Source organism: Podarcis melisellensis (assembly GCF_964234715.1).
Source record: "Podarcis melisellensis genome assembly, chromosome: 2".
Taxonomy (NCBI): Eukaryota; Metazoa; Chordata; class Lepidosauria; order Squamata; family Lacertidae; genus Podarcis; species Podarcis melisellensis.
In genome coordinates, this window is record NC_138529.1 from 105,970,510 (window position 1) to 105,984,557 (window position 14,048).

Genomic DNA, 14,048 nt, shown 5'->3' on the forward strand with positions numbered 1-14,048 from the left:
GCTGGCAGAGGCTGATGGGAGTTGTAGTACAACAACATCTGGAGGTTTCATATTAAAGGAGCGGCACCATTAGGCCTGGACTGCTGGGCACATCCCCTGCCCCTCGCTGCAGGTGGCTGGCGCCATCAGGCAGCACCCACAAAACCTTCCTTTAAAAAACAACTACAGTCCTTCACCGTGAGCGCAATGCAGCCAGAGCAAAGCTCTCCACCCATTTAATTCTGCAGGGTGCCTCTGGGCCCCACATGAAGAAGATTGGCAGGTGCCTGTAAAAATATGCTTTTTTAAAAAATGATGTCACAGAGACTGCTGCTGCTGCTGGCTGGCTAGCTGGCAAGGAGAGAAATGAGGGAGGACCAAACAAGCAGGCAGTGTGAGAAATACACCTTCCCCTCTTTCTAACTTTTCTGGGGTGGGGAGGACCCAATATCTCCCCTCCCCTACTTTTTACCAGGGTTCATTCCCTTACACATAGCCTGATAACTGGGTGGATGGAGGAAAGAGTGAGCACACTGGACTGTGGCTGTGTGTAGAAATCGGTTGTGGAATGACAGACTCCCTCAAGAACTTAGAAATGGATGCTATTGAAGTGCAAGATTTTTTCACGTCGTTCTGATTTTATTCAGAATAAACAATATGACTCAATGCAATATGTGCAAAGATAACTCTGCTCAACATACAAATAGAAAGGCAGAGTGACACCTGTTTTCAGTCAAGTTTGGGAGCATTTAATCTTAATCCAGTTTGCCTTCATGCGCAATGAACAGCTTGACCTGCAGCCGTGAGAAGCTTTTCATAGCATGAAGGTGAGCAGAAGCCGATCATTTTCTGATGCCTGCAGGTTAAGCCGCTTTAAAAACCCTTCCTGAAAGGTAGAGATTGATTGATCGACTGGCCAATTAGGAAATGGAAAAATAAAATGATCTGCTGCCAGGCTGATCGTGGGAAAATGAAAAATTGGGGCTGATCCACATTAAGTCTGGACTTAGTTCTTCCATTTTTAGTTTGGTCCAGCGTTGGCCATTCCCACGGGTACTTTTTGCCTTTGGTTTTACTTGGGGAAAGACCCCTGAAAACCTGTGTTTTCCCATTCATTCTTCCTAGTTCTAAATAGACTTCTTTTCGGGTTGTCTCCATCTTCACCCACCCTTGGCAATGGGGTTGAGCAGGCACACTTATTCCACAAAAACCCTTCTTCCCGCACTGTGGCTAGTTTTGCCTTACATTCAGACTTCTTGTCCTGCGCACAAAACACTCCACTCTCGGTGGTGCAGTGGCGGGGCTGAGGCTGTGGACTGATTACGTTTTTGCGCAAAAACTTGGTTTTGGGCAACCCTGCTACTTCAAGTTCTACAGGTCTCACAGCATTAACACCCCATAAAGTCTTGCTTCTCCCATAACCACAGGCTTGGATTCCAGCAGAAATCAAGCATGTCTCTCCCTCACGGGCTTCATTCGGCCTCCTCCTCGCTTCCAACTGACCCCTGGACTAAAGACACTGTTGTATGTGTCTTTAGTCCAGGGGTCAGCAAACCTTTTCAGCAGGGGGCCAGTCCATTGTCCCTCAGACCTTGGGGGTGGGGGCGGACTATATTGAGAGGGGGGGGGATGAACGAATTCCTATGCCCCACAAATAACCCAGAGATGCATTTTAAATAAAAGCACACATTCTACTCATGTTAAAACACCAGGCAGGCCCCACAACTAACCCAGAGATGCATTTTAAAGAAAAGGATGCATTCTACTCATGTAAAAACATGCTGATTCCTGGACAGTCTATGGGCCAAATTTAGAAGGCGATTGGGCCAGATCCGGCCCCTTAGTTTGCCTACCCATTATTTGGTTCTTCTAAAATACCAGCCAGGTGAGGAGGGGGACCCACCATTTGTCCTCTGACACAGAGCCACTTCCTTTGTTATTTTAAGGAATCGTACTTAAGCCACTACCACACCAGGAAGCTAGCCTGGCTATGCCAGCAATGTAATCCTCGCTGGATCCAGGAATTGGAAGGAACTCAGGCCCCATATAGCCTAACACCCCCCCCCCCAGCTCACAACAGTATTTATATATATGAGGCATAGGCAAACTCCGGCCCTCCAGATGTTTGGGACTACCATTCCCATCATCCCTAGCTAACAACCAGTGGTCAGGGATGATGGGAATTGTAGTCCCAAACATCTGGAGGACCGGAGTTTGCCTATGCTTGATATATACCCTGCCTTCTTCCTGATGAGACTCATGGCAGGTTACATATAAAAATGAGAACTGCTAAAACCTCTTTTGAACTTGTGTTACCCTACAAAGGATGGTGGGATGAGAACGGTGACCCTTCAGCCAAAAGAAGAGAAACTCTGCATGTGGAAAGAGTTCAGATTTATTGCTGAAGAGTAAATCTAGAGACCACAGTGGATATCACTGTAAAGGTGGAACCCCCAAAACAAAGGGTTGCTGTTGTTGTTGTTTAGTCGTTTAGTCGTGTCCGACTCTTCGTGACCCCATGGACCAGAGCACGCCAGGCACCCCTGTCTTCCACTGCCTCCCGCAGTTTGGTCAAACTCATGCTGGTAGCTTCGAGAACACTGTCCAACCATCTCGTCCTCTGACGTCCCCTTCTCCTTGTGCCCTCCATCTTTCCCAACATTAGGGTCTTTTCCAGGGAGTCTTCTCTTCTCATGAGGTGGCCAAAGTATTGGAGCCTCAGCTTCAGGATCTGTCCTTCCAGTGAGCACTCAGGGCTGATTTCCTTCAGAATGGGTAGGTTTGATCTTCTTGCAGTCCATGGGACTCTCAAGAGTCTCCTCCAGAACCATAATTCAAAAGCATCAATTCTTCGGAGAGCAGCTTTCTTTATGGTCCAGCTCTCATTTCCATACATCACTACTGGGAAAACCATGGCTTTAACTATACGGACCTTTGTTGGCAAGGTAATGTCTCTGCTTTTTAAGATGCTGTCTAGGTACACACAGCTTTAATAATATTACAGGAAGGAATGCAACTGTGACAGAAACTTAAACCATCCTCACTGGCTGCCTCTATGCATTCTCAACACATGCTCCTATATACTACGCAAAGCCATAGCAACAGATATCTTTAAGCAAAGTTATCAATTTGTCCCATGCAGAATATCATACTTCTCTGCCAGTGTTATCTTGCTACACGAAGAATGTCTGAGCGTAGAATGAAATTATTGTTCTCAGTGGCGTAGCGTGGGGGGTGCAGGGGGGGCCGGCCGCATCTGGGGGGGGCGGCGCTCGCACTCGAGTGCTAAAATCCACGGGTTAAGGTAAAGGTAAAGGTACCCCTGCCCGTACGGGCCAGTCTTGCCAGACTCTGGGGTTGTGCGCCCATCTCACTCAAGAGGCCAGGGGCCAGCGCTGTCCGAAGACACTTCCGGGTCACGTGGCCAGCGTGACATCACTGCTCTGGCGAGCCAGAGCTGCACACGGAAACGCCGTTTACCTTCCCACTAGAAAGCGGTCCCTATTTATCTACTTGCACCCGGAGGTGCTTTCGAACTGCTAGGTTGGCAGGCGCTGGGACCGAGCAGCGGGAGCGCACCCCGCCGCGGGGATTCGAACCGCCGACCTTTCGATCGGCAAGCCCTAGGCGCTGAGGCTTTAACCCACAGCGCCACCCGCGTCCCTATCCACGGGTTAGGGGGCGCAAATTACTTGCCTTGCCCCGGGTGCTGACAACCCATGCTACGCCACTGATTGTTCTGATGGCTTTGAAGCCAGCCCCGTCTTCTGACGAAGGTCAGTCAGCCCTTGGCACGCTTTACTTAAGCTGATTAGAAAACGAGAGGCAACAAAACGGAAATGCATTTTCAGTGGTATACTATCTCGATATTCACTGGTGGTCCTGAATAGTGTGCTATGGGGATTGTTGCCTCATAAAACCGTGAGGTGTTGCAGGTCCCTTTACAAGTACCTCTGCCTCTTCCATGACGGTTGTCGTGAGCTGCTTGGAGTAGAATTTGGAAAAGCACCATAGAAATAAGCTAGAGCTACACCATAAATACTTTTGTCCAGGCATGCATTCTCTGCCTTGGATCTGGCTCTCAAGAGCAGCAAACACTGTGCTATTCTCATATTAATAACTTGCAGAAGTCCAGATGTCCATAAACATAAGACAAACTTTATGAAACTGTTTAAAAATAAATAAATGATAATAAATGGCTCATCTCTGTTTAAAGGAAGCCATAGCTTCTCTATTGCTGAATCATTCTCCTACCCCCAAGGCCAGTTCCAGGCTCATCTGATTCACTTAAAGTGATAGTATCTTCACAGGCGTGGAGGAAATTGGTTTCTTAATGAGCTGGTTTGCTATGCCTAATAAAGGATATATTTGATTTGTTAGATAGATGATAGATAGATACACACACACACACACACACACACACATATAACAATACCCCACACCTACACTATATAAAAATATAAGCCACCCCACCCCTCCTCTCCTCCCTCTTCTTCCCCAACTTTATACTAAGGTCTCACAACAAATGTAACCGATTTATAAGAAGGACTGCACAACCTGAAAAAAGAGCAAGGCTTTTGTAAAGCAAGAAAATCTTTTAATGAAATTTTTTTTTAATAAAAATAAATGCTGCCCCTTTGCACAACAGCCAATCGGATTGGAGAAGGAAGTTGCTCCCTTTGATCTTGCAGGCAGGGACGCAGGCAAAGACTCACAACTTGGCTCCCACCTCCCCGCACGGCATGGATGCGGAGGAGGAGGAGGACCCCATGCGAGGCCTGCAAAAGGCTGCCCTTTGCTCCATCTGCCTGGAGTATTTCCAAGACCCGGTGTCCATAGACTGCGGGCACAACTTCTGCCAGGCCTGCATCGCCCAGTGCTGCGACGACGCCCGGACCCGCTTCTCTTGCCCTCACTGCCGCAGGAGGTCTTGCAAGAAAGATTTCAGGCCTAACCGGGAGCTGGCGGAGATGGTGGAGCTCGCCAAGCGGTTCAAGAGCCAGGTGGAAGAAGCGCCGGGAGAGAGGATGGGCAGGTGCCAGAAGCACCGCGAGCCTCTGAAACTCTTCTGCCAAGATGACCAGAGCCTGATCTGCGTGGTCTGCGACAGGTCCAAGGAGCACAAAACTCATGCAGTGCTCCCTGCCAAGGAGGCAGCCCTGGACTATAAGGTAAGAAGGCAGTTGATATAATCTTTGGTATCTGAAGAAGTGTGCATGCACACGAAAGCTCATACCAAGAACTAACTTAGTTGGTCTTTAAGGTGCTACTGGAAGAATTTTTTTTATTTTGATACAATCTTTGTTGTCATCGTCGCAAGCAGAACAATGAAATGGAAAAACCTACATAAAACACTCAAAACCCCTAAAAGCTCTGAAACCCCATTTTAAAACGCACTATACTATAGAGACCCCTCTATACTTATAGAGACCCAGGTATCTTGCTTTTATATGTATTTAAATATTTTCCAATATTTTTTTCAATCAACAATTTTTCCATTCATCTTAACACCAAATTCATCTTGTCTGACTCCCCCCCCCCTCACTCCCACGTTTCCAAGTTTCACATTTATTTTCCCTTGCATAAGCAACAAAGAAATAAACAACTACCTGACATTTAGTAGACATCTGAAGCTCAGGGAAGTTTTTAATGTGTGACATTTTAATGTATTTTTTAATCTTTGTTGGAAACTGCCCAGAGTGACTGGGGAAGCCCAGCCAGATGGGCGGGGTACAAATAATAAATTATTTTTATTATTGCATATAATTACTTTTATCCAATTCATTTCTAGTTCTTATTTTTAGCTAAATTATCAAAATACTACATAAATGCTCCGGGCTGGATTTAGGTTTGATGAGGCCCTAAGCTACTGAAGGGAATGGGGCCCTTTATATGTCCAGCCGCCCTTTGTCAACAACAAATGGTGGTACCTCTGGTTACGTACTTAATTCATTCTGGAGGTCTGTTCTTAACCTGAAACTGTTCTTAACCTGGAGCACCACTTTAGCTAATGGGGCTTCCCGCTGCCACTGCACGATTTCTGTTCTCATCCTGAAAGAAAGTTTTTAACCCGAGGTACTATTTCTGGGTTAGCGGAGTCTGTAACCTGAAGCACCTGTAACCTGAAGTGTATGTAACCCGAGGTACCACTGTATGCTATTTGGTAATTTATGGACCTAATAGGTATCTAAAGCCATTTGCCCATGTTGCCATGCAACCAGTCTGTGCAGAATGTAGGCACCCTATATATAGAAATGAGCAAACCAGTGATATTTGAGGGAGCAGGCTAGCAGGCGGGGCCCATGACTTCCATCCTAGGAGCCTACACAACACAAAACACTGTATGTAGGTTTTAATTTTATTTGTTTTTCATCTTATATTTTGGAAATGTATATCCATATTTTTCTTTCTTTAATTTTTTTGGGGGGGTCCCCAAGAGAGTGGGGTCCTAAGCTATAGGTTGTTTAGCTTATACGTAAATCCAGCACAAAATGCTACATCTATCCTCCTAATTTTAAAACACATTTACAGTGTTCCTTAACATAATTTTACCCCCCCCCCATCTTGCTTTCATTTATTCTCATCTTTATGCCTGATCTTCACAGTACGTTTTGCCATTTTGGCATGCTCTTATCCATTCTTCCTTTGTTGGTATGCCTTCTTCTTTTCACTTTTGGGCAAATACAGTAACATTCTAGCAGCCATGGTAGCGTACATAAACAGTCTCTTTAGATTCCTTGGTATTTATTCCCCTGTCCGTGACCAGAGGTTTCATTTATATTTGTACTGGCAGCTAACGTCCCTGACTGTGACAGTGTTGGTGGCAAATTGGATTGTGCACAAGCTATATATTTAAACCATACCCACCCACACCCAAATCCCGGGGACTGTGGTTTGCATTTTGCAGAGCTACAAACCACTGTCCTTAAGGTCTAGGGACAGGATGTGCTGTAAATGCATGGTTTGTACACAGTTACTGCTGGAAAATGCACGCAGCAGAAATACCATGGGATTTAGTATGAAAAGAGTCAATTCCACAGAGAAAGTCCAAAACGATACGCTCATTTTCATGTCACTTTTAATTTGTATACCGCTTTTCTATGTTACTGTACATAAGGTGGTTTGCAACAACAAACTGCACAACAAAGAACCCACACCTTACAATAATCTGATCCCATGCAAAATAATAATAATAAAGTATAAATTTAAAATGGAACAACATTCAATGCCCGTTTTCAATGTGTTGCAGGGGGGCAGTTAATTGGGTTTTTGTTTTTATTTTGTGATTTTACATTGTAACTGCCCTGAGAGCTGTGGGTATAGGGCGGTATACAAATTTAATGATATCAAATAAAGTAATATTCAATAATCTATTAGAATATAATGGCACACAATAACATTAACTCTTCAAACATCGGCAAGTGATAATTAAGCAGAAATTCCTTCTTAACAATTGCGATAAATAATGAGCAAACTATGATCAATGAAAATAACTGCAAGACACAACACAGAAAACACCAGATCAAATTGAGAAACAAAGATGCACAACTTTAAAAACTATTTTTTAAAAATCTCTAGACTCCTCTTCTCCCTTCCCAGCTGTTTCTGGGAGGGGCTAATTAATTGCTCAGCTGGGCTTGAATGAGCTTGGAGTGGGTGAGGCTTTTCCCCTCTGCTTTGCATTTCCTCACTGAGAAAGCTGACTTCTGCCAAATTATTTTAGTGTCTCTCTGTAGGTTTTCTTTTGGTGGGACTTTTCTAAACAACTTCCAGCCAAGAGCACTGTGGACATAAGCCGGTTTGAGTTCGTCTGTCCTTTTAGTGAAGCAGTTCCTTGTGAAGAATTCGGCAATAACTTGGGGTGTGTGCCTTTAAAGCATGCATGTTCCCTCTAAAAACTCTTGACCATTGTACAGTGGTACCTCGGGTTACAGATGCTTCAGGTTACAGACTCCGCTAACCCAGAAATAGTGCTTCAGGTTAAGAACTTTGCTTCAGGATGAGAACAGAAATCGTGCTCCTGTGGCATGGCAGCTGCATTAGCTAAAGTAGTGCTTCAGGTTAAGAACAGTTTCAGGTTAAGTATGGACCTCCGGAACGAATTAAGTACTTAACCCGAGGTACCACTGTAGTTTATTAAGACCTGAAGCTCTGAGGGAAGGAGTGTGCTTCATATGTACAGCGTCTGCATCCTTTCCCTCAAAGAATTCTGGGTAGTATAGTTTACCAATCACAGAGTTACAATTTCCGGCAGCCCTAAACAAACTATAGAACCCAGAATTTTGAAGGAATGAAAATGCTTTGAATGTGCTTTAAAGATGTATACAGTCAGCTTACAAAAGCAGCTTACCACTAATGGTAATATAGATTGGCGGGGGATTTACTTTTTATTATAATAATAATAATAATAATAATAATAATAATAATAATAATAATAATATATTTATACCCCACCCATCTGGCTGGGCTTCCCCAGCCACTGTGGGTGGCTTCCAAAAAAATATTAAAATACTGTGATGCATCAAACATTAAAAGCTTCCCTAAACAGGGCTGCCTTCAGATGTCTTCTAAAAGTCTGGTAGTTGTTGTTCTCTTTGACATCTGGTGGGAGGACGTTCCACAGGGAGGGCGCCACTACCGAGAAGGCCCTCTGCCTGGTTCATACCATTGTCAAGTGTATGAATAACATCTGATTTTTCTGTCCTAGCAAAAATAAGTATTTTCCTTCCCCAGGAACAAATTCAGACCGAATCACAGAGTCTTAAGAAAGAAAGAGAGAAACTGGAGGAGCTTAAGCAGGCCGGTAAAAGGACAACTGAAGAAAATCTTGTAAGTCCCTCTTTTAATTAGTGCTAACACAAACTTTGCGGGGCGGGGGTTGTGAGAACAATCTTGAAAGTTATTTGTGGAATGAATAATATCCACTGGGAGAATTGACGATTTTCATTATCTTCCTGCGTTCGTTCACAAACTGCTCTGGGACTAAGTGATTTCTTAATTATGGTACTTCAGTTCTGACCCTGCAGTCTCTTGTGATGTGTAGGAGTCCTTATTTACCAGTGCGGCCTATTCTGACTGCTGTTGCAACATACAAATGGTCACATCTTATACACACAAGTATTTGGTGCCAAAAAAACCCACCCCATCCTTCATTCTGTACCTTGATCAACATTAGAAATATGTAAGAAAATCTGGCATTTATGTAGCATTTTTCCTAAATGGCTCACATACGTTATTACAGTATTTCTAGTCACATAGCAATACAGTGGTCCCTTGGTTCTCAAACTTAATCTGTTCTGGAAGTTCATGCCAAAACCAAAGCGTTCCAAAACCAAGGCACTCTTTCCCATAGAAAGTAATGCAAAACGGATTAATCCGTTCCAGACTTTTTTTTAAAAAAACCCCACCTAAAACAGCAATTTAACATGAATTTTACTATTTAAGGAGACCATTGATCCATATAATGAAAGCAGTAATCAATGTACTGTACAGTGGTACCTCGGGTTACATACGCTTCAGGTTACAGACTCTGCTAACCCAGAAATATCACCTCGGGTTAAGAACTTTGCTTCAGGATGAGAACAGAAATTGTGCAGCAGCAGCGGGAGGCCCCATTAGCTAAAGTGGTGCTTCAGGTTAAGAACAGTTTCAGGTTAAGTTCTTAACCCGAGGTACCACTGTACGTGTATGTGACATGAAGTATTTTATATAGGGGCACATTCAAAAGTCAGTATACGGTCCATTCTATCCAGGCCTAAGTGTTTACAGGATTGCATTGTTAGTACTTTACCATTCTTACTTTACCCTTTAATTACAGGAAAAGTTGGGTGCTGAAAGAAGGAAAGTGGCATCTGCATTTGAGCTGCTGCATCAATTTCTTGAAGAACTGGAACAGCCCATTCTGGATCAACTGAATGAGCTGGAGCTGGAGATTAAGAACAGGCAGGAGGAAAACGTTGCCAAGTACTCTAAGGCAGTTTCTGTCCTTGAGGACCTGATCAATGAGATGGAGGAGAAGTGTAGGCAGCCGGATAAGGAATTCCTGCAGGTGAGAGCATGAATTTGTCAAGAGGTTTTGACTGAAGACTAAAATATGTGGAGTCCTGCAAGTCCCGGATTTGGCGGCGATAATAGAATCCGTGGGTTATTTTATAGTCAGAGAATTTTGTGAAGCCTTAATGGCTGAACAAATATATTGGGGCATAAGCTTTTGCAGACTTCATCAGAGGCCTGAAGTGAAATCTTAGTTAGCAGGTATATAAATGAGAAAATTGGAAGTGAAATGGCAGTGAGGTGCAAAATTTACAGTCAGTGATCATGAGAGCTTAAATACAGAGGTACCTCAGGTTACAGACGCTTCAGGTTACAGACTCCGCTAACCCAGAAATAGTAGCTCAGGTTAAGAACTTTGCTTCAGGATGAGAACAGAAATCGTGCACCGGCAGCGCAGTGGCAGCTGGAAGCCCCATTAGCTAAAGTGGTACCTCAGGTTAAGAACGGACCTCCAGAACGAATTACGTTCTTAACCCGAGGTACCACTGTATGTTAAATGGGCACAGTTTAAAACTTTTACAACAGCAGATTGGTGATAATTGCTGAATTACTGTTTTGCCGCCTGTAGTTAGGGAGCCATTCACAAGAAAGTCACGGATAGCACAGATACAGGTTAGCACTGGAAAGCTAATAACACATATTGTGTGGTAGCAAACCTTTGTCTTGATTAAATCCACAAGTGATGGTATTAAACTTCTTGAAGAATTCTAATTAAACTGTTTCACGTTGTCTTTAAGATGCTGCGAGATACTGTTTCAGTTCAAAATTTGGTTCTTTTAGAATTAGTGTTATATGGCAGCATTGCCAAGTATATGCTAGCCACTGCTGCTAACATGGCTCTGGTTAATAGATTGCTGGGTTCTCTGTTTCAAGAGTATGGAAAAAGTAAACGTAGCCATATTGGTCCATAAAAAAACCTGACAAAATGAATTTCCTTCCCGGAGGGCCTTCATATAACCCTAAACCCATTTAGTACTTATCAGAGAGCCTCATTTGCACATCTCCAACTACCTTCCGGGTGGCGACACGGGTGGTGCTGTGGGTTAAACCACAGAGCCTAGGTCTTGCCGATCAGAAGGTTGGCGGTTCGAATCCCTGTGATGGAGTGAGCTCCCGTTGCTCGGTCCCTGCTCCTGCCAACCTAGCGGTTTGAAAGCACATGAAAGTGCAAGTAGATAAATAGGTACCGCTCCGGCGGGAAGGTCAATGGCGTTTCCGTGCGCTGCTCTGGTTCGCCAGAAGCGGCTTAGTCATGCTGGCCACATGACCCGGAAGCTGTATGCCGGCTCCCTCGGTCAGTAAAACGAGATGAGCACCGCAACCCCAGAGTCGGTCACACCTGGACCTAATGGTCAGGGGTCCCTTTACCTTCACCTTTAACTAACTTCCACGTTTCATCTTGGAAGGTTTCTTCCATATTCATGGCTTCACCACTGGCAATTCCCTTCTCACACTTCCTCCTTGCTATGTTTTGCCATCTAGCCCGATGAAGAGTTTTGGATACCTTGAAAGCTTGCATGCTACCATGTGATGTTTGGGTTAGCCTGATAAAGGGTTCAATAATGGATTTTGTGATCATCAGCATGTCTGCTCTTAAGATTAGCTGAAGGAAGCAGAATGGCCTTGGAAAGGATTGTATGTCCATAATGCGAATTTCATTTTCCTCTACTTTTTCACCCTTCTAGAATGTCAAGGACACCTTGAGCAGGTATGTATGTGGCCCTTTCCACCTCCTTCTTCTGTAAAGGGTCTGAGGACTGACTTCATATGTGCATGTCCTGGGATAGCTCAGTTGGTAGAAGAGCGTGAGACTCTTCATCTCTGGGTTCAAGCCCTGCATTGCGGGGATGACCCTCCCTTCCAGCTGTGAAATGCTATAATTCATCTGAGCACTGAACGCATGATAACTTTCAGCTAAATGTGTGCATTGGCTCCGCTGAAAACAAAAGGAGCTGGTTGGATGTTGGTCGGTAAAGACTTGAAATGGTGGCAAATCAGCGAAGATCAGGCTGGAGTTGGGGCACAGCGTGAAATGATCCTAAAGGTTGCTTACGATAGATGGTGATACTTATGCACAAACCCACAGACTCTAGCAGTCCTGAGTCCCCTGGCTGATGGATGATGGAAGAATAGGCTCCTCTTTGGCTCTGCAGTCCCAGAGCTGAGTAGATTTCCGGCAGGATGGGAAGTAAACTCTCTGCAGCAACTTCTTTTCTGACCAGTGATTGGAGCCAGGCTGGTCATCTCTTTGCTCTGGTGTTCTTCAGCTTTCTGTTCCGCAGTGCCAGAAGAGGTTTAAATAAACAGGATGTGTGAAGTAAGGGCTTATCCACACTTTCCAGGCTCAGTTCTCTGCTTAAAAACTCTGGGTCCAAGCATTTTTCCTTTTTTTCCCTGGAGTTTCCTCTATGAAAACCGCTCTTTAGCTCTCAGTTGGAGCAAAAGTCAATTTGGGCTTTCTGTGGATTGCTATTTGTTCCAAGTGAACTTTAAAGAGTGGGTTTTCTTTTTTCCAAATAGATTTTTATTAAGGTTTAAAAAGAAAAATACAAAGATTACTATTGAATATCTTTTTTGTCCAAACTAAAACATTAATGTAAAGGCAAAAAAAGAGAAAGGAAAGAGGAGAAAGGAAATAAGAGCGAGAGAGAGAGAGAGAGAGAGAAAGGATGATATAGAGAAAAAGGAATAGGAAATGATTTAAAAGTGTGAAAGAGAGAGAAGCCGAGAAGCTAAAAAAACTTTAAAAATGATTTTATTGAAGGTTTTTAACACTGAGCACTAAAATCCAAACACGTTTATAAAAAGATAATAAAAAGCATTATATTGAAGAAGAATAAAGAGAGAGAAAATTTAAAATAGAATACAGTGGTACCTCGGGTTACATACGCTTCAGGTTACAGACTCCTAACCCAGAAATAGTACCTCGGGTTAAGAACTTTGCTTCAGGATGAGAACAGAAATCGTGCTCCGGCAGCCGGAGGCCCCTTTGGCTAAAGTGGTGCTTCAGGTTAAGAAGTTTCAGGTTAAGAACAGACCTCCGGAATGAATTAAGTACTTAACCCGAGGTACCACTGTACCCATGATCCTTACAAAACACAATTGGAAAAAGCAGAGGAAAGTTAAGTGTGGATGAGCCCTAAGAGTCAATGCAGAGAGCAGAAAAGGGAAGAAATGTGGGAGAGGACAAGAACAGGTCAGAGGAACCGATCAAGACAGTGGAAACGGGATTGATGGTAATAAGTCCGATCAAAAGAACATTGGATGCCAGAAAGCATTTTGATAAGGTGCAGCAAGGGAAGCCTATAGAAAACCTAGTTCCTAGGCTGTGTCTGCTCCTTAATCCAAAGTTATCTTGCCACAGAAGCCTTCCAGAATAATTTCAGTGAGTTGTCCTCTTGCCTAGGTCTAAGAAGAGACCATTTCCTTTGGAGGAGGTTCCTCCAGATGTAAGAGAGAAACTCAGTGCATTTTCTCAGAAAAACATTTCCCTAGCGGAAACCCTGAAAAGAGTCAAAGGTAAAGGACAATTGGCCAAAGTCTTGTTTCTCCATCATTTCTTGCTGCGGCCTTTCCAACTTTCTTACTGGGTTTTTCTCCTGACGGTCCTACACTTTTCCTCCTTCAGAGTATTCGAAATGTATCTGGTTTTGTCACTGGGGAGAATAAAGAGCTGAGATAAGTATGCAGAAAAGACTCTTCAAAACCTATACTTGAGTATCAATATTAAACAGTACAGATAAATCTGTTTTACCACAGGAACCTTAGGCAAAGGGAGAATAATAATTTCGCACATTGATTCTGCCCCTCAGTCCCTGGTATTTGACACGTAGGATTCTAGACTCTCCTTCTGTCTCTGAACTTCAGCTTTTCTCCAATATTTAGTATGAAATTGGAAGCCTTATGTCTTATTATTTCCCCCTTTTTTTCTAGAGTCTTTGTTACTTGAACTCCAAGAGAAAGAAGACGATAAGAAGTCTTTAGAAATAGGTGTGTAGAAAAACAATTCAGAAAAC

At 43.7% G+C, this 14,048-nt stretch overlaps 1 protein-coding gene across 1 annotated transcript in view; it reads left to right on the plus strand.

Annotated features, from left to right (window-relative positions):
* Positions 1-4,654: 4,654 nt before the first annotated feature.
* Positions 4,655-14,048, plus strand: part of LOC309363204 (uncharacterized protein) — a 36,434-nt gene continuing 27,040 nt past the window's right edge. Inside the window, exons 1-6 of the mRNA XM_081899310.1 lie at positions 4,655-5,150; positions 8,713-8,808; positions 9,797-10,027; positions 11,718-11,740; positions 13,439-13,551; positions 13,966-14,022. Coding sequence (XP_081755436.1) covers positions 4,722-5,150; positions 8,713-8,808; positions 9,797-10,027; positions 11,718-11,740; positions 13,439-13,551; positions 13,966-14,022 — 949 coding nt within the window. The 5' untranslated portion in view covers positions 4,655-4,721. The remainder of the gene's footprint in view (positions 5,151-8,712; positions 8,809-9,796; positions 10,028-11,717; positions 11,741-13,438; positions 13,552-13,965; positions 14,023-14,048) is intronic.